The 19,802-nt window shown below is 35.5% G+C and overlaps 1 protein-coding gene across 4 annotated transcripts in view; it reads right to left on the bottom strand.

Annotated features, from left to right (window-relative positions):
- Positions 1-19,802, bottom strand: part of USH2A (usherin) — a 394,090-nt gene that overhangs the window by 177,928 nt on the left and 196,360 nt on the right. For all 4 annotated transcript variants that reach the window (XM_049833600.1, XM_049833601.1, XM_049833602.1 and 1 more), the window contains exons 33-37: positions 17,603-17,762; positions 16,952-17,123; positions 12,290-12,437; positions 4,671-4,822; positions 595-757 (exon numbers count right to left, since the gene is read on the bottom strand). In XM_049833600.1, the coding sequence (XP_049689557.1) occupies positions 595-757; positions 4,671-4,822; positions 12,290-12,437; positions 16,952-17,123; positions 17,603-17,762 (795 nt within the window). The remainder of the gene's footprint in view (positions 1-594; positions 758-4,670; positions 4,823-12,289; positions 12,438-16,951; positions 17,124-17,602; positions 17,763-19,802) is intronic.

Genomic DNA, 19,802 nt, shown 5'->3' on the forward strand with positions numbered 1-19,802 from the left:
ACCAGCGGAAACAGAACAGCAGCCCACAATACAGTAAGGTTTCACAGATAACTGTTACTTTTCAGGCTTCTGTATCACATGGGAAGTCTGTTTGTTATACAGAAATAAAGAGTAGGTTTTCTTTTCCTTTTTTTAGGAATAAGTGTCTGATTTCATTGCATACTTTTTTAGGTAGCTGGCTGTTTGTAAGCCTTACTTTTTTACGGCACCTTATATAAATTTCAAATATACCCACTATCAACCATATTATGAACAGATCTCATGAATGGCTCCAACTTATATAAGCAAACCAACTGGAATTTTCTGAGTATAGCTTCCTTATCTGAGTGAAGGTTGTGAGATAAGACTCCGTGTGTATATCTATAGACTAAATTTGTGCAGAGGGCTTATCTTTATTTGCCAATTTATGTGTTTGTACAAATGTAAAGCACCATAAATCAAAGCAGCAGTTCTTAAAGAATAAAATTGATAATTCTAAAATAATCAATGGAGTGGCAAAAAAAGCAGAAATATTTAGTGCTAAAGGAATTTTTTAAAAAATTGAAATGGAATATCAATGCCATCATTAGACTTACTATAAAGGAAAAAAATTACCTTGATCAGCATAGAAGAGACCAGTGACAAGGACTGTGTAGGTCAATTTTCCATTAGGTTTATTTGGGGCAAGCCATTTTAATTGAACATCTTTGGACCCATCAACAGTAACAAATATATCAACTGTTCCCTCAGGGGAAGCTTCCATGGTCCGAGCTTCTACCTGTAAATTCAACCATGAGATTGAGGTTTGTTGCCATAGTTTACAAACAGAGAAGGAATGAGAAATGCAAAATTTTAAGAAAAGTTATTTCTTTAGAAAAAGACGTAACACTGCAGGTGTCCTAATTTTTAAGCATTTTACTTTCCTTTCATCTACATTTGTTTGAAGCTGTCCAGCAGCTAACATACTTTACACGAAGACCCCTGTAAGGAACAGGAAATAAATACTAGAAAAGAATGAAAGATTAATTTCTTATTGAAAACACCATTGCACCTTGTGTGGATGAATGATCTCGGCTTAGTGTTAGGGGAGGAAGCAGCAAGAGAAGACCACAGGTTTTTTTAGTTTCTGCATTTTAAAAGACAACTGTAAGGAAGATGCCTGTAAATGCTGTAGAAAATTACTATAGATATTTGATAGAGAAAAAATATCCTTTGCAGAATATTGGTTGGTCCTTGAATTAACATCTAATTTCACCTGATGAATTTAAGCTGCAATAAAAAGCAGATCATTAGAGAAAAAACAAAATATGATAAAAGAGCTAGAAAATGTAATGAATATGAAAGATTTTTTTATATAAATAAATACTCATCCAAAATTATAGAAATTAAGTTTTTAAATTTCACAACTGGTAGTAAACATTCAGTGCTACAGAACAAAACAGTTTGCTATTATGTTATTTATGGCAACAAGTTTGTTTCTCATACATTATTTATTTGGTGTTTTCTAAGGTATAAGACGGTTTCACACCTTTCTAAGTGCCTCTCAGCTGCAAGTTCATGGGAGTGCTAATAAATGCTATTTTTAATCTGCCACACCTGCTCTGTCATCAAAATAACCAAACATACTTTCTCTGTCCTTGAAACACAAATGTTTTAGTTTTTAGCATGTAAAATTTGGAAAGCTTATTGTTTACAAGTGCCAGGCTATATCTTTGATGCGCATTAATATCTCTACACATACTTCCATATACATACACTCTATTATATTTAAAATAGGTGAGCAGCTGTGGTAAAGTCAACAGGATAAAGTACATGCTTAAAGATAAACAAATGCTTCACAGATTTATTGGATCAGTGTCACATTGGTTATTTGGATATTTCAGTCAAAAACATCCTTATGGAAGAATTTGACTAAAATGCCCTTTCTAAACTAAAGTAATTTCCTGTAATGTTGTGCGGCTAATTGCAGGTACTCCAATCTCACCATGTCAGAAACATGGAGAAATGAATACAAACTACTTTTTCTGCTGAAGAGGATTAAAATATTCTTAAACCAGTATGAATTTGTAGCAAACTGTACCACATCCTAAACAGCTGCAACAGCTGTATTGTCTCTGGCCTTTTCTTTATGACCTGCTATTCCTTCCAGTATAAAAAAATACTGAAACACTGTTTTGAATCAGTATATGTAGTATCCTCTACAGCTACACCTCTGCAGTGTATTTTGAAAATAATATTTGTGTAAAATATGTACATTCTGTATATAAACATATGGCACAGGAAACCTGTTTCATATTTCTTTTTCTAAACATTACTTTATACACAATACTGTGATACTTTCAGATGTGTTGATTAATAACTTAATAAAAAATATTCTGCTATCATATAAGTAACACTAAATCATAGGATAGGAATAATAATAATATTGGGAAAACTTTGTCATTCGTCTAAGTTTAAAAAGGAAGTACTAGCATACACATAAGCTAAAAACCTGAAATTTAAGTTTAATAGCAGTGTGTTGACATGACGAACATTCAGTGTTGACCATTGCCACTTATTTACAGGATATTTACAAAAGCTAACACACTTCAAACCCAGCAAAATTTCAGATCTCTTGAATTCCTCTAAAGAATCTATTAGAGGTCACAGTATTTCTTGATAACCCATATTTTTATTCCTTTTTAAGCAACAAAAACCAGTTAGAACAGACACAAAAGCAATATCTTGGCTTTACTAGAAAAAGATTAAAATTTAGCATTTCTTAATTTACGTGTTACCAATTTGCATCTCACCTGAAAATAAATCATAGTCACTGAAAAAAAAAAAGTTGAACAAAAACTATCTAACCCAAATAAAGGATTTACTCAAACACACTCACTACTAGTGCTCTCATAACTGATTAAGATCTTCAGAGCCACCTTCAGAAACATAAACCGGAGAAATCCTGTATTTAGGATGGTCACATAGCATTCATTCATTGATTAGGGCACATTAAGCATAAGATCAGCAATGAAAATAGCTGGAAGCATATCAGTTTACTGCTGGAAGATGTTTCCCATACTCTTTAGAGTAGAGGCAAAACAGTTCTTCTTTAAGTGCTGGATTTATTCTGTATTTGATACAAAAATATTTCAAAAAATCAAATGAAGATGCAGTGCTTTAACTTCCTGGCAGCACTTAGGTGAGCCTAAATAAAGATGTTGTACTTCAATTCCTGTGATTAGAGATGGATCGCTGGCTTTGGAAAACAGTTTGCGTACTGATCATGGGATGCAGATGAGTATCAGTTACAGCAACCCCTACTTTGAATTGTTTGAAAAGTTAAGTTATGAGTCTGCAGTTCAGTGGAGATGTGAAAAAAGGCTACTAAAAATATTTTTTAAAACCCTAACTACTGCCATTCTGTTCTGTCGTTTTGATGCCTATTTCATAGGACAGAAGTACTGAAAACATACATATTTCATCTGTATGCAAAGTCTGGTAACAACTTGTCTTAAGCATCACTATTAACGCAATGGATTAGGTTATTGGACATCGAATACCTTAAAACAAGGTTTGCTTTTGGGGTATATGTGAAGTTGTAAAAAATGTGCAAGAAAAACTGGCGAAAAGCCATTCAAGCTTTTAAGAGTAAATATCCTTCAAAGTAGAGCAAGCTATAAAATGTTTAATGGTTATAAAGTCTAGTCTTCTACAGATAGACGATGTTACCAGCATTTGAAAGAAAGCAATCTGGGAAAGAATATTGGAAATGTGACTAATGAATTATATCATAGAAATAAAATCTGGAAGTTCTTCCCAGAGCACAATATAGTGATGCTATAAGTTATGATGGAAAAATAAACAGAACAACATGACAAACTCCCAAATCTTCCTTTTTTCTTTTTTCTTCCTTTTCTTGTTAGCAAAATTGAAAGTGCACACATAAAGCTGAATTAAACAAAAAATTAAATCTCAGAATTAACACAGGTTTCCTTCTCAGTTATGCTTGAAAACAAAACTAAGCATAGTAGAAATTATTCCAGTTATTCGTCAGCTACAGTACTATGAAATCATACTGGATTTATCAATTCAGCTACATGTCTAAAAAACTTTAACAAAATAAAAAAGCTTCAGAAGGCTTGTTTTTCACATGTCAAATTCAATATTCCTGTATTCTCAAATCCTGAAAAAATGGGGTGTTGTACAAGACTGTTAAAATATGTCCAATATAATATTTTGATCACATACTTGCATTCAAAAGATATTTACGAATCACCATATTTTCCTTGCTCCTGTTGCCACTTCTGGCTTCAGCAATTCTCAAATTAACTTCAGTCCTTTCAGTCAGGCAGCTAGAAATTTGCTCATTACTGGAACAGTAACTCTTTCTTTATATATGTCCTTATAAATCTGGCTAAAGCACATCTGCACCTTTCGAACCTATTAACTCTATTTAATTTCAATAATGTGTGTTTCAGCCTCAAATTTTGCCTTTCTTCACTGTACCTATGTTCTACTTTGGAACAGTGCCTAACAATGACCTATCAAATCTTTAGCAGCTCTTAAACAGGATTTTTTTTTTTTTTTTTTAAATGTCACATTTTGCCAGATGGGTTAGTACTGACCAGAGTGAATCATCACCATTTACTCCGATATTCACTGTCATCTGACATTTATTACACTGCCAGAATGCAAATTAAGGTACTCACCAATGGACCCAAAGCACAACCTTTTGCAGTGCATGCCTGGACTCTGAAGGAATGCAGACTCCAAGGAGCAAGTCCATAAGCATAAAAACTTAGCTGTGATGAATTTTGCATCAGAACACCATCCATATACAATCCATAGCTAGTAATGATACCTATAAAACAATGTGATAGCTCTCAGTATCTAAAGAGCGACAGAGTTTAGAAGAAAACTAATGCTACAGACATTAGGGTGGTAGTAGTAGTATTTCAAACAGTTTACAGTTAAGCAGATAAGTGTTTAGTGGGACTGTGTACGCAACACTTGGAAGAAACACATTCTCCTATCTTTAACTGTTGAAAACCGTGCAAGTGGATTGCATCTTTTCAAAACAATTATACTGTTCGAAAGATTACCCCCTTAACAAACTTGGTTCTGGAAAGCAGCTAACATCACCTTGGAATCAGGAAAACTGAGGCAATTCTGTTTCACAGCTTACTCTGCATATGGCTATCGAAACAAGAACTAGAAAGACACACAAAACCATCTCACATCTTAACAGCTTTAGACAAAAAAAAAAAAAAGTGATCTACAATATAATTGAAACGTTGAAGGACAACTCAGACCAGTGCTATAACTACAATAAATTGGTAAGAAATAATTTTGTCACACAAAAAGCCTCATTGATACTCATTTTTGTTGATAGTTCTCTTAGATTTTCTTCATTTTGCCAACTAGATACTTAATTAATTCAGGGGTTGGGGGGTTTTTTGGAAAACAGTTTACCCACTTTTCTAAACAAAACCACAAAATAGTATGAATTGCTGTTTCATTCTCAGTACGCTGTAGAAAAAGTCCTGAAGTAAACTATTCCTCAGTTATTCAATCTAATGAAAGAAAACCTATTTGCAAACTCAAAACAAACATTAGTAAGACTTTTAGATAGAGGAAAGAATGGTCCTTCTGGTGTAATTGGCTAATACTGAGTCAAAAATTGCAAGTGATTGCTTATCTCATTTATAAGGAAATCTAAATCTCTGTTCTTCCAAAGGTGCATGATAGGATAGCATGAATCCTATACAGATTATACAAAAACAGTGTTTTGAATTTAATGAACTAAAGACTGAACTTGACAGTTTTGCTTCAACTTTGGAAGCTGAGCTTGCAACGGAATCCTTTTTCTCATGGCTATTCCTCCATCTTTCTCACTTTGGAATATTCTCCTTTTTAAAAAGCTATTTAACTGTGAAATCTTAAGGCCAATAAATGCAAAGCTATAGCATTCATTAGAAGTGAGTTCAGTTCAGAGGATGCCTTCTCATCTTCCCATTATAGAAAACACCTTCGTATTGTGAAAATATAGCTCAGTCTGAATTGTTTGAAACTACATTGAGGAATATTCTGTTTGAAATTGAGAAGAGATTCTCCCATCTACTGAATGGAGAAATGCTTTGTAAATAAAAGTGTATACACAACTGTTTCAGCTGGGCTTTGAAGAGTTATACTTCAAAAGATTTATATGCTAAAGCAATGCACAGCAGAGTATGGGGAAGTGATTCACAGACTCCTCAAATCTTTTCTCTTCTAGAAAAGCGAGAGACTAAACTTAAGTCAGACAGTAGAGATGTGTGTGTGGGAGGAAGTCCTGGTAAATCTCACACTATCAATCCTACCACATTTGACAGGCTTCCTAAAGCAAAAATCCCTTGGGGTTCTGTGTCTAGTTGCTTGTAAAGCAAGGGCATTAATGGTTGATATTTGCCTTACACTAAATAAACAAATTATATATATCTATGTATTAAAAAATATTATATTTATCTCAGAGGAAAAATGTGAATGCTGGCATTAAGGATGTGTTTTACAGGGGAAAAAAACCCCAAACACTGAAGTACTTTAAGTACCTATAGCAGTAGCACTAGCCCTTTAAAGTAATGGACAAGTCACTATTAATTCCTTTGATGTTTATGGTAACAGCACGAATCATAATGAGATCATTTGATATTAATGTGGGTGTCATATGCACCTCTATGGGATCCCCACTGTAACTAAGTATTAATTAACTGGACCATTATTTTAAAGCGTTCCTAAACCACAGCACTATGCAGCATCTACACTCTGAGGAGCAGCTTGCTGGTCAATATTGTGAGCTTTTGTTAGTGATCTTAGTACTGTCAGAGAACAATCACGGTTAATAAGCTGATTTTATTTCTGCCTTTGCCATATATTACTCTGATGGAGAAAATTACAGAATGAAAAGAAAGAAAAGAAGTACATTTCAGAACAAAAGGGCTAGTAGTCTGCCTTCAAGATGTGAAGTAATTTTTCTAAATTAGGCAATAATTCTTTTTTGCCAGGAATAAATAACTTAGCCTCTCTATTTCACCAGTATATGCTTCCAAACCATACTGAGAAAAAAGTTCAAAGTTGGCCCGAAGTTTATGTACTTCACAAGACTTGCTAGACATTCCTGAAGTTTACCATCCATGAAATATTGAAGAGTTTAGCGCATTTTTGTGATTATTTACAAGGCTTCACGAGTGACACATGGTCACCATTAAAAGATGCCGTTTCTTCAAAATTATTAAGTCCAGGTAGCTACATTAAATCTGGGTTTCACTGAAGACAAAAACTCTATTGACTATAGTACAACTATGTTTCACATTTGAATAGAAATCCAACAATGCAAATTAAGATTAAACTGAAGAAAGCTACACACGCTTCCCTTTTTCTTTCTCCTTTCCCCTTCCTGCATAAAGCCATATAATCTGTCAATGATATTCCAGACATTAAAGATGAAAAGAGGTTTTGAATCTAAAGCGCTACAAGCACTTTACTCTTAAGGTACAATCCAGAGGTCAAATCTTAAGCAAACACTTTTACCTACATCAATTTCACTGACTACAAACACAAGTCATCTCTCACGAGCACAAGGATTTGCAGGAACAAGTATTGGATTAGTTCGCTGAATAATTTTATAAATCAGTTTTTACTATACCTAATATTTCCCATACAAATTCCATATAGCCTTGGCAGAGACAGTCCAAATCAAGACTTGATTTTATCTATGACCTGTATACAAGTGACGTTTTCTGAGAAGTGACCATTCTCAGGAAAACTTTCAATGGTGAAAACAGATTAGGTCACTTTTTTGTGTGAATGGATTTTAAAAAAGCAGACCTCAAACTATGTGGCAAGACTTTAATGGATATGTTCTGAAGAATACATGATTCTTTATGGAGGCCACAAGAATAGTGAAGGCTCAAAACAATATCTGATGCCACATGTCATTTCAGAAGCCTCTTCGTATCTTGCCCCCAACTAAATGGTCAATATTGCTTATATTACACTATCTACATGTGGCGTGTATGTGATAGAAACAGAAAAGGGTTCTGCTGTAAAGTGGCATACTTCTGGGCCATGTCCCATCAACAAGTTATTATTGGTTTGAAAATAAGACACAAAAAATGTGCATATTACAAATATATTCAGCATATAATCTTTCAAATGTCTTTTTTCTACACCTGGTAGAAAATGTCATAAATGACATTTCTGAAGCAACTTTCAACTAAGAATTAGATGTATCATTTTCCATTTTCTATGAAATGAAAATTTTTCACAAAATAATGTAAATTGGCCTTAAATTCAACCAAAACGAGAGCCCAGAAATTCAATATCCATGTTTGGATAACATTAGCCTTTGACATCAACATTGTCCCTTATCTCAAAGCTTGACTGCCCCCATTGCACCATCTTTATGAAAAAGCCAAGTAACCTTTAATCCTATTTGCCACCTTTGGCCTCAAGGGTGGCATATTAATCCCCCTTAACTTTTTCTAGTTGGTGGCAAGCACCTGGAGTCCATGTGTATCAAGAGAGCCTAGTAAAGTCTATGCTGTTCAAACCCCAGTCACGCTACACACCCATTCAACAACAGCAACATATAATAAGCTTCCTCAGCCCATGGAAATAAACAGTAACTTCTATCATGTAGCATCAGAAGAAAGGAGAAGGAAGATAAAGGAATGGCCCCAGAGATCACCAAGGAGATTACAATTTATGGCACAACAATCTCAGCAATTCTGAGGTTTCCAGTTGAAACAAAGCCAAGTTCAGTAGTTTCAAAAAGCACTACTTACACCTAGTAGACTAAAACTCACCGAGTTTGAACCAATTAAGCCAAAAGTGGCAGTTTATTTTTGCAAAAAAAACCCAAACAACAAACTTACATTAGAACTTCTGACTATGAGAATACACCAGTAAAATGCTGAAGTAAGAAAATTTAAGGGAAAGTTCCTTCTGCCGGTCTTTCTCATATTTCAGTCTCCTCAGCTGTGATATTTTTCAGCCTCCCACACAGTTTTAAAATATTGACACAGAGAGCGATTATAAATGACGTGGCCACTAGGCAGCCCAAAAGATATGCTGAGAATAAACAAAACAAAGTTACTGAACAATGCAAGCTTTCCTGATTAAGCAGTTGCTCAGTGAAAAGTTATAGAGCTGCTTCTTTTTTTTTTTTTTTTTTTTTTAAATTCTTTTTATGCAATAAAGGGATGGAAATAGAAACTTGGAAAGAAAGAAATAAGAGAATGGGAAAATGTGTTATTAGTTACATGATCTTTTTGCAACTCCCCAAAAAGTGGGGAAGAAGAAGATGAAAAATGAGAGAAAATTTGCATACCCTTTCATTGTGCAAGTGTGAGCATGCTATGGCGAAAAAACAAAGTCCCTGCTCCCCTAATGCCCTTCTGGCTGCCAAATGCTCATGAGATAGCAATTCTTCCACTCTTAACCACTCAGCAAGAGCTTGCAGGTGAAAAGCAGCAGCCTTTCCCTGCAAGGCAGGACAGTGGCAGCTGAATTCGCTGAATCCCTTCCATCAGTTCTGACCCTAAGGAAAACCCTCTAACAGCAACACGCATAGTATCTGCATATCGCAAAGAGTAACCACAGCGCCAAGGGAAAAATACTCTATGGGCTTCAAATAGTGAAAAGATGTGAAAATACCAGAGAACAATTTTAAAGGGGAGATACATTTGGGAGGCCTACACAGGGTGTATTCAGGATTACAGAGGAGTCGGCTATATGGCAAATTTGGTAATTACCTAAACACATTGTTCAAAACCCCAGTATAAAGGTGCACAGTGTTGTAATCAAGGCTGTTGAAGCCTCTAGCTTCCATGGATGAAGGGACAAGGGACAGAAGAATATAATTTCTTTTATAAAGCTCCCCTGATTCTTGTCACGTCTGTTGCTCATTCAGTTCAGATTCACAGCTTTCATAACAAGCTATTTATTGTATTTCATAGAATCATAGAATCATTTAGGTTGGAAAGGACCTTTAAGATCATCAAGTCCAACCGTTAACCTAACACTGCCAAGTCCACCGCTAAACCATGTCCCTAAGCACCACACCTACATGCCTTTTAAATACCTCCAGGGATGGTGACTCCACCACTTCTCTGGGCAGCCTGTTCCAATGCTTGATAACCCTCTCAGTGAAGAAATCTTTCCTAATATCCAATCTAAACCTCCCCTAGTGCAACTTGAGGCCATTTTCTCTTGTCCTATGACTTGTTACTTGGGAGAAGAGACCGACACCCACCTCGCTACAGACTCCTTTCAGGTAGTTGTAGAGAGTGATAGGGTCTCCCCTCAGCCTCCTTTTCTCCAGGCTAAACAACCCCAGTTCCCTCAGCCACTACTCGTAAGACTTATTCTCTAGACTCTTCACCAGCTTCGGTGCCCTTCTTTGGACGTGCTCCAGCACCTCAATGTCTTTCTTGTAGTGAAGGACCCAACGCTGAACAAAGGACTCGAGGTGCGGCCTCACCAGTGCCCAGTACAGTGGAACAATCACCTCCCTGCTCCTGCTGGACCCACTATTCTGATACAAGCCAGGGTACCGTTGGCCTTCTTGGCCACCTGGGCACACTGCCGGCTCATATTCAGCTGGCTGTTGACCAGCACCCCAGGTCTTTCTCTGCCGGGCAGCTTTCCAGCCACTCTTCCCCAAGCCTGTAGCGCTGCATGGGGTTGCCGTGACCCAAGTGCAGGACCCGGCACTCGGCCTTGTTGAACCTCATACAATTGGCCTCAGCCCATCGATCCAGCCTGTCCAGATCCCTCTGTAGAACCTTCCTACCCTCAAGCAGATCAATTCTCCCACCCAACTTGGTGTCGTCTGCAAACTTACTGAGGGTGCACTAACGCCCTCAGTTGTTTCCTAACAACCTATTTATTGTATTTAAAAGAAGAGCCAAGCTGTACATAGTAAATGCTGTATTAACAACAAGGTACAACCTGTAAATTTACTCATGTATTCCCAACTTTTAGTTGTTTTAAAGGAAGCTTGTGGAAATTTATTTATCAAACTATAGTTCTTTATCCTGTGCTGTTGATATGCATATATAAATGTATGTATGTATATATTTATATTTCTTTGATTAGTTAAACCACTCTCTAAACTATGAATTTTTTCCCACATTGCAAGGATAACAGGGTCAGGTCCTGACATGAACTATTACATGTAAAAAAAATGCCCATTTCATTGAACATTATTCAGACTTTAGTCACTAAGCCACATACATGGCCATCCTGCCTTCCTTCCCCCCTTAGTCCCTGCCCCCATCCCTTACACATCCCCTTTTTCCTTCCTCCAAGCCTTTGCCAGGTATGCTGATGGGGTTTTAGAAATGGGGTTAAAGGTTTTCGAAGGGGCTGGGAGGCAAAATCTTCCAATATGACTTCCAGACAAAGAATCATAAAATATGAAATACATTATTTAACAGCAGATGACATAGTCTTATTTCTTTCTAAAAGTAATGTACAACATTACAGAATATTACATATATGTAGCTTTACAATCAGCAATTTGGGGGCAATCATTTAAAGTGCCTTGTAGTGAAGTTGTATAAGTAGGACATGGTCTACCACAATTGAAAGTGGGGAAAAATGAAATTCATGTGAAAACTCTGTGATAAATAACTGATATATGTCAATAAGATAAGCCAATGAAGAAAAACATTTCTGTTGCTTTAAATTCAGTGATTTCTGCATAAAATCTTCTGCTGTGATTTAAACTGTTGTAGGCATAATAAAATCAAGGTGAATTCCAAGGCCCTACGATACTGTGCAATATTAGAAATATAAAATTTGTCCAAAAGTTTTACACATGGATATTTCACAATGGAAAACATTTCTAAACAAAAGAAGGTATATAATTTAACTTCCATAGCCATGGAAATATATAACTTCAAGATGACTACATGGAACACAAATCTAATGATTATTACATAACAATTAATGTAACATAAATTAATGTTTTATTAGAGGGTGAAATGAACATCCTAGACTGATATTCTCCAAGAATGCCTATTCCTCAGCTTAGCTGTCCTGGAAAACATTAAACAATGAGATGCAGTACACAAGAACTATCAAAAGGGAGCACTTTTGAGCCACTGAAACCATACGATAGGCTGAAAACCACAATCTCCTAGCTGCGGACAATGATACTATCTCAGGTATTTTATGTGCTAAAATGATCATTAAAAATTAAGCACCACATATAAGCTGCCATTTAGAATATTAATTTACCTTTACTAATCATCTTTTTAACTTGAGGCTAAAAGAGTTCACTTACCATTCGGATACTCAGGCTTAGTCCATGAGATGTTAAAGGAGTCAGACGAATATGACTGGGCTTTTGGAGCAGGAACAACTTCTGGTGTACTCTCTTCTGTTAGAGCTGTGCTAGCTTCACTTACTGAACATCCACCTCCAGTGCAAGCCTTAGAATATGAATCAAAACAAATAAATATATTTCAATGTAATACCAATAATTTTAGCAATGATTTTTGGTAAAGTTTTATAATTTTTATGTATCTAAACGTAGTAAGTCTGTGCTTTTCACAGAAGATACTTTTCTTAGCATAGATTTGTTTACCTCTTAAGTAACAAGATGTGCTACTCATGATACTTAGTTTTCAGGTATAATATAGCTAAAACATTATACTAATGTTTGACTTGCAGCATTTTGCATCTGACTGTGATTTCAGAGTCACAATTAGATTTCCACTGCTTTTGCAGCCACAGTTAAAGAAAATCACTCTACAATATGTATCATTTACAGTGCAATACTCTTCTGGAATTGACTGAAAAGCTCTCACAAGTTCCAGACACAGAATATACTGGCCAACTTGCAACGTACTTAAAAAATTATCTCGATGTATAGTCATTGAGAAAAAAAAGCCATTCAGACAGTACTGCACTTCATGACAGCAGAGTCGTGTGCAGATGCAATTAAAATAGTGAAAAACCAGTCTATTATAAATCAATATGTAACGGTTATTATTACATGTTTATGGATAACAAAGACAAATAATTTGTATTTCAGTTACCAGAGAAGAAAAGACTGATTACATGATTTTTACATTTTGCTTTATTATGAAACAATACGATGTTCAAGAAAATGTGCCTATCAGCCCATATAACAGGTTTTTAAAGTTTTACATGCACAACCATAAGACTACACAGCTACAGTCCTTCTGTGTGCTGGTTTTCCAATTACTTGCAGTAAGATCAATGACAAGAGATGAGTTCTTAGAGAAGTTTAAAAAAAATATAGAAGAATATATAAACGCTGTAATGTATTTAAAGATTTTTGGTTTAGTTTATTGTTTATTTTTAATTTTATTCTTTAGCAATAAAATAAATCAAACCCTGAATTTAACAAAGATTCAGATTCAGACATATTCTTAATTAAAACTTATGAGATCACCTGTGCTTTTAGGAGCTGTCCACATGCTGAAGTAGACAAGTAGCCTGCTCTGGATCATCAGCACACAAAGGAAAAATAACCTTGCTGTCCAGATCTCCAGGAATAAAATGTTTCTCTCAATCTAGTATATTTTATTTGAAAGGATTATCTTCAATTTCCCATTTCTAGTGTGTTTCAAATCAGAGTGCAGTCAACATACTTCCTATCCCACTCCAAAAGGGTATACTAGCCCCATGGGTAAAAATAAGAACTGTTTGTAAATGAGAGGCTATTTTATACACCAAGATTGTTTTGATTTCACTGGAAATTACACTCCCAACACAACTACAAAATGACTCCCTGTGTTCAGTGTGGGCTATCAAATAAAGATGAAAGAATGCAACATGCAACCTCTGTTTTGGGAACATCTGAAAATGACATTTACTGTAAACATGATAGTGTTTAAAAAAAAAAAAAAAAGAAAAGTCAGTTTAGATGGATGCTCAGATAACTGTCAGCATTTTGATAAGGAAATGTTTAAAAACATCATCCTTCCAGAAAAGGCAGACTATTCTTCAAATGATTTCACTTCTACTGGCCTCATGAAGAAGCCAAAAAGACCAGCTCTGGAAGACCTCTTTCTTGTACATTCCTTATTGCCTTGCTAAACAAGTTCCACCAAGTCTTCCTCAACAGTGGAGGGCTTTTTCATTCAAGGGCTCAGTAACAGTAGCCCTCCCATTCATTTATTTCTTGAATTTCATGAAGCTTGATTTTTGTATCTCTCAAACTTGCTGGGGTATGAACTTTCTGATTCTTCTAATGAAAATCAGTAAAAGACAGCTCATCTACATTTTAAATGGTGGGATTTTAGATTAGTGTATCCAAAGGGAGTGGGCATTGCTAGGACTCTGGCAATCACATCCAGTCATGCTCAAAGCCATGAAATCCTACACCTAGATCGAGCCCCATTGTGCCATTCTGAACTTCACTGAGAAACAGATTTGAGGCACAATCTGCCAAAATACCAAAGCTTCTAGAGGGCCACATAACCACAAACCACAAAACAAGACACCACACAGCCATCCTCCAGCTAGCACCTGAGCTAGCTTACCCACACAACACAGGTGTGAGGAGATACTAGTTTAACAATTAAATCAGAAAAGCACTCAAGTCATATAAAGGGGTGTGCCGCCCCAGCTACTAAACGCAGCCTTGCAGCTTTTCATTTGCTTTCAGATTGGCCTGGCTCACACCCATACAGCTTAGAGCATGAACAGAGCAAAAGCAAGTTCCTTTGCACTAATCGGTGGAGACATGACCTTAAGACTTCTCAGCTGACTTCTGGAAAGAAGCATTGGGTTTGTTTATAAAAGCTGCTGCACTCATTTATGAATACAATTGCTACATATGAAATGGCAGTGATCAATTGTGAAAATTGGTACCAAGATACAAAGATAAACATTTTGCTAACTTTATGTAATGTACATATATTAACCTGTCACACAAAAGTTAAAGTCAGCAGGCTGTGAGGTGCTGAAAGTTCTGCTGATGAAGATCCTGACTCCTGTGTTCAAAGCTGCAACTTTTGATAACTCAACTTCCAATTTCTCACATAAACCAAAACCAGTTTTTGCATGGATACAAAACAAAATTAATATTACCTGTGAAACAAGGAAAAGAAAAGGGTTCTAGCCGATAGAAATATTTCATTCTAACTAAAAAAAAAGGGAAGAATTTAGTTGTTTCCTGTATTGAAGGTATTCTATTGTGTATTCTATTGTTGTTTTAATTTAAAAGTTGCGTGAAATTAAGATTATATGTGAAACACTAAATATTTCCATTTCTTTCCAGGTGTGTGTGTGTGCAATTATTTCATTTGTTTGTTTTGTTTGTTTTTTCATCAAGTATAACATTGGCCACATTTAAGCTTCATAACTTGTAAATCTCTAATATTACATTCTTCTCAAACTAGTCAGACAAATTCTAAATACAATGGGTCCAATGTTTAGATAGAAAGTTATCACACCTCAAAGGTATTGGGCATTTCATGCACTTTTAGACTTGCTATTTTCAAAGCTGCAAGGATATTTAGATGTTCTAACCTGCTTATCACAGACCATTGCATTTTATCCAGGTAAATCTGGTTATCTTCTTCACCAGAAGATATTATCTTTTCTTACTTTCTGGTTACCACTAATGCAATGCAAATATTTAAAAAAAAACAAAACAAAAACAAAAACAAAACAAAAAAAAACCCAAAACAAAACAAAAAAAAAACAAACAAAAAAACCCCAAACCACAAAGAGAAATAAAACATAAAGATCAAAGGTTCCTAAAAATGTATTCAGTAACTTCTAGAAAAGCTGTACACGTTAATGAAGTAAAAACAAAGTCCATACAACACTTCTTTATTTCAACCACATCCCAAGACAGAGCCACAAAATAAAAGCGGTCCCAGTTGCTCTCCAGATCCTAGCTGTTAATTCTCTCCTGATCCTTTCTCCTTACACCCCCATGCACAGGAGCTGGGCAGGAGCAGAGAAGAGCTGTGGCATAGTGAAGGACAGCACAAATTCTTTTGATAGTCCCACTTGCTTATAAAGGCATAAAATATTTGTTGAAGTACTGCCTTAGTTTTGGACATGGTGCTATTTTATATTCTATACAATTTACTATGCTGAAGTATCGAGGCACAAATGAATTAATTTCAACATGAATCTAAGCTTTAATTAGACTGAATATCCTTGCTTTTTCAAGTTCAAGTCAGATCCTTATCATTACCTGAAGGTAGTTTATTTTTTGTGGTATAATATTTAGAACATTCAAGAGCATGTTAAGAAAAAATGAATGCATACCCAGTCTACATAAATGTAAATTTATTCATAATCAAGAGCAGAATATTTTTCTATGGCATTTATCAAAGCAAATATCCTTATATAGGTATTGTTATAAAATGAACAGTGTGCTTAAAACAAGGGACAATCCCATGCTTTTATGCACATATTTTCAGGTTTGTTAGTGAGCTGAAGCTGTTCTCTTTCATCACAAAATAAAACCAATGATAAAGAAATGCAATGAAAACACCAAGGTCTTTTAAAATGTTTTGAATAAACAAACTGCTACTTTACACTGAACTCTTTTCCTCTCTGCTATTTCCTTCTACATACACATTTTCTGAAGAAAGAGCAAATTAACATGGTACAAAATAGGAAAGCTTAACATTTTCATATACATTCAACATTTTCTTGTAAGCTGGGGGCAGAAGACATTTTCTAAGTCTTTCACATATTTCTGGTCAATTTTCTATTTGTTATCATCCAACTTATCCTTGAAGAAAATTTTTATTTAGATTACATACACATTTTTTGAGGGCCTGTTTTGAAACAAAACATCTACTGTTGTTCAGGATGGTTCATCTACCTTAGTTTCAGAAAGAAGAGGTTAAACAAAGTGGACACGTGAACCATTAAGTATTTAAGATGTTAACAAATTCAGAATTATTTTCACCATTTAACACCTCTACTACACATCTTTAAAACTTACAGCTAGCTTTATGAGGTATTCAGTACCCGGAAAAAGCTGCTGAATAGTAAAATCCCGAAAAAGTTCTGTGCTGTTATAGATTACATTCCACTTTGTAAAATTCTGCTCATTGCTGGCAATATAAATTATATAGCGATCTAGGATTCCATTTACTTCTACTGGTTCTTTCCATCTGCAAATAAAAGCAAAATATGATTAAGACCAGCAAAGATTCAGACTGTACTGAAAAATGTAAGGCTTTGTTTAGGGGACTTTGTAGGGTTTATTTTAAGAATTTGAAAACATAGTTTTGCAACCATAAAAATAATTCTAAGGCATACCTCTAATGCAGTACTTGTATTCAAACAATTACAGTAACACACAAAGCAGGGGCTACAAAATGGGCATATCACCAGAACATTTCCTGCACTGAAGTTTGCAGAGGCTATGCCCATATGTAGGTTATACTGATTGCGTAAAGACAAAATGGAAATTAAGTTGGCAAGTGATAATCAGAAGGTTCACAGAACCACTAAACTAATCACTTCTATGCATTTAATCATAATAAATTTAATTTTATGTCACAAACCCTTCCCCTGATTGAACTCACTGGAATTCTTGAATAAACTGATGCACTATTGTGTTGTCAGGAAAGAAGAAATCCTTACTTACTGTACATATATCGTTCTAGAATCCAAAACCGTCAGGACTGGGGCATCTACATGAGATGGTGGCAGCTGTGCTGTAAACAAGGTGACCTGGGAACTGTTTGTACAGCCAGCAAGCGTGCATGCAGTGAGCAGAAATTGGTGTGGCGCAAAAACTGCCAAATCTAGGGTAAAAAAGGAATATGAATTTACTTTGTATATTAATTTTACCTTGTTTTTCTGTAATTTTCAGAAGGTAGTGAATTCAGAAAATCAAGTGGAGGTGCGACCTGTACCTCTTAAATGTTTCAGATTTGTCTCAGAGGAGTGAATAGGTGGTGGTTGTTTAATATCAAATAACTGCAAATTTTGACTACTAATAGGTCTACAGGGTGCGGTTTGGTTGAAATGACCCCATTGTACAGTAGATTTACACTAGAACGTACACGGCCCAAACAAAACAAAGATGTTAGCATCTTAGGTGTTACACACTATATCAATTTGCTACAGTGCCAAATGAACACCTTTAAGATGATTAAATCAAATCAAATCAAATTAATGGAAAAACAAGTACAGGTTCATTAACACAGCCAGATTATATTTTTTTTTTAAAATGTGCTGTATGATACATGAATGTCAAGCATCAACACATACAATGATTGACTCCATGCAGATTTCACTATAAGCATGAACACAAAGGAAGCTCATTATTACCACCACTCATACTGGTCTGTTCTCTCTTTGCTTGTTTGTCTTCAGCTGCATGAATGCCAAACCTTTGTAAAATATATTTCAGTAAAGACAAGCTGTCTAATGCTAGAGCAAAACAACTGTTAAATGGTTATTTATTATGAAGGTATCTTGAGTTTCAATTACTGCAGAAAACGGTGAATAAAATATAGCATCTTTACTGAGTAAATATTCTAAAAGATCTTTAGCTTCATATGTTCTTCCCTATACCAATAAAGGAATGTTTGTCAGAAAAATTATAGTAGGAAAGTAATGCAGACATAGTTTTCTAATCTTTTTCATTTTTTTTATTACAATACAAATCACAGCTTTTAATGAGCAAATCCTTTAAGAAGGAACTGACAATTGAGGTTTTGGCAACAGTGTAAGCTAAAGTAAAATGCTTATGTTATAAATACACATTTTTAGTATGCCAGAAAAGTTCTGGGGTTTTGCAAGACATAACAAATGCTAGTGTTTTCAGAACCAAATAGTATCAAACTATCATTCTGTACAAAAATATTTGTGAGCACAAATTTAAAAATTGCAACTGGATGACAAAGACATCATGAAAGCAGAAATGTTGTAGACCCAACTTCTTTCTCATCAGTTTTCCCCTCATATAATGTCTCCAGTCCCTGCCAGAATGGAATTCCTTCTGATTTACTCTGTGTGAGGAGACAATAAACTTGTGCATTTTTACTGAAAATGCATTATCACTCAGTGGTGGTGTTCTATGGAGCACATGGCAAAGTGTGAGTTAAAAAAGATGCCATAACTAAAAAAAAAAAAAAAAAAAAAAATCATCAAGTGAATGCCTGTAACACAGTGACATGTTTAATCAACATAATGGGGCTGATTCTACCAGGGTTAAGCAGTGCTTATGTGGGTGAGAGGGGGAAAGCACACTCCAGAGCAGGTGCTCAAGCTGGCTCAGCAAGCAGAGAAAGTAAACTCCACATACTGTACCAACTGTATTGCATTCATTAGTGTATACCTGTCTGGATCACTTGTTCCTTGCAGCTGCCATCAGAGAAGCCACACAAAATACAGATGGAGATGGAAGTCTGTGAGACAAGTATCAGATACTCCATTTTCTGAGTGGGCAAACAAGTGACCAGAAGGATTTTACTTTTAGCAATCCTAAAATGAACAGCTGAAAGCAATCCATAGCACCTATTTAATTCATGTCCTTGTATACAGTGAATACACATAATTCTAAGCTGAAGCTGTATTGCGGGGCTTCACTTAGAGTGAATATAACACAAGGGAAGGAAAAAGAGAAAAAGAAAAAGTGGATTTCTCCTTTTCCATTTGTTTATGTTGGATCACTGTTTTCCTCATTCACAGATTTGGGATGGGGGTTGGAGAGGAGTATTTTTCTCTCCTTTAAGGAAAATTCCTCATCAAGGAACTGCTTTTTTTTAAAAAAGGTAGCTTGTACTGAAACTCTGATTTGATGCACACTATAGCTGATGAGACTACTTGCATGCATA

This window comes from Accipiter gentilis, chromosome 30 (genome assembly GCF_929443795.1).
Source record: "Accipiter gentilis chromosome 30, bAccGen1.1, whole genome shotgun sequence".
Lineage (NCBI taxonomy): Eukaryota > Metazoa > Chordata > Aves > Accipitriformes > Accipitridae > Astur > Astur gentilis.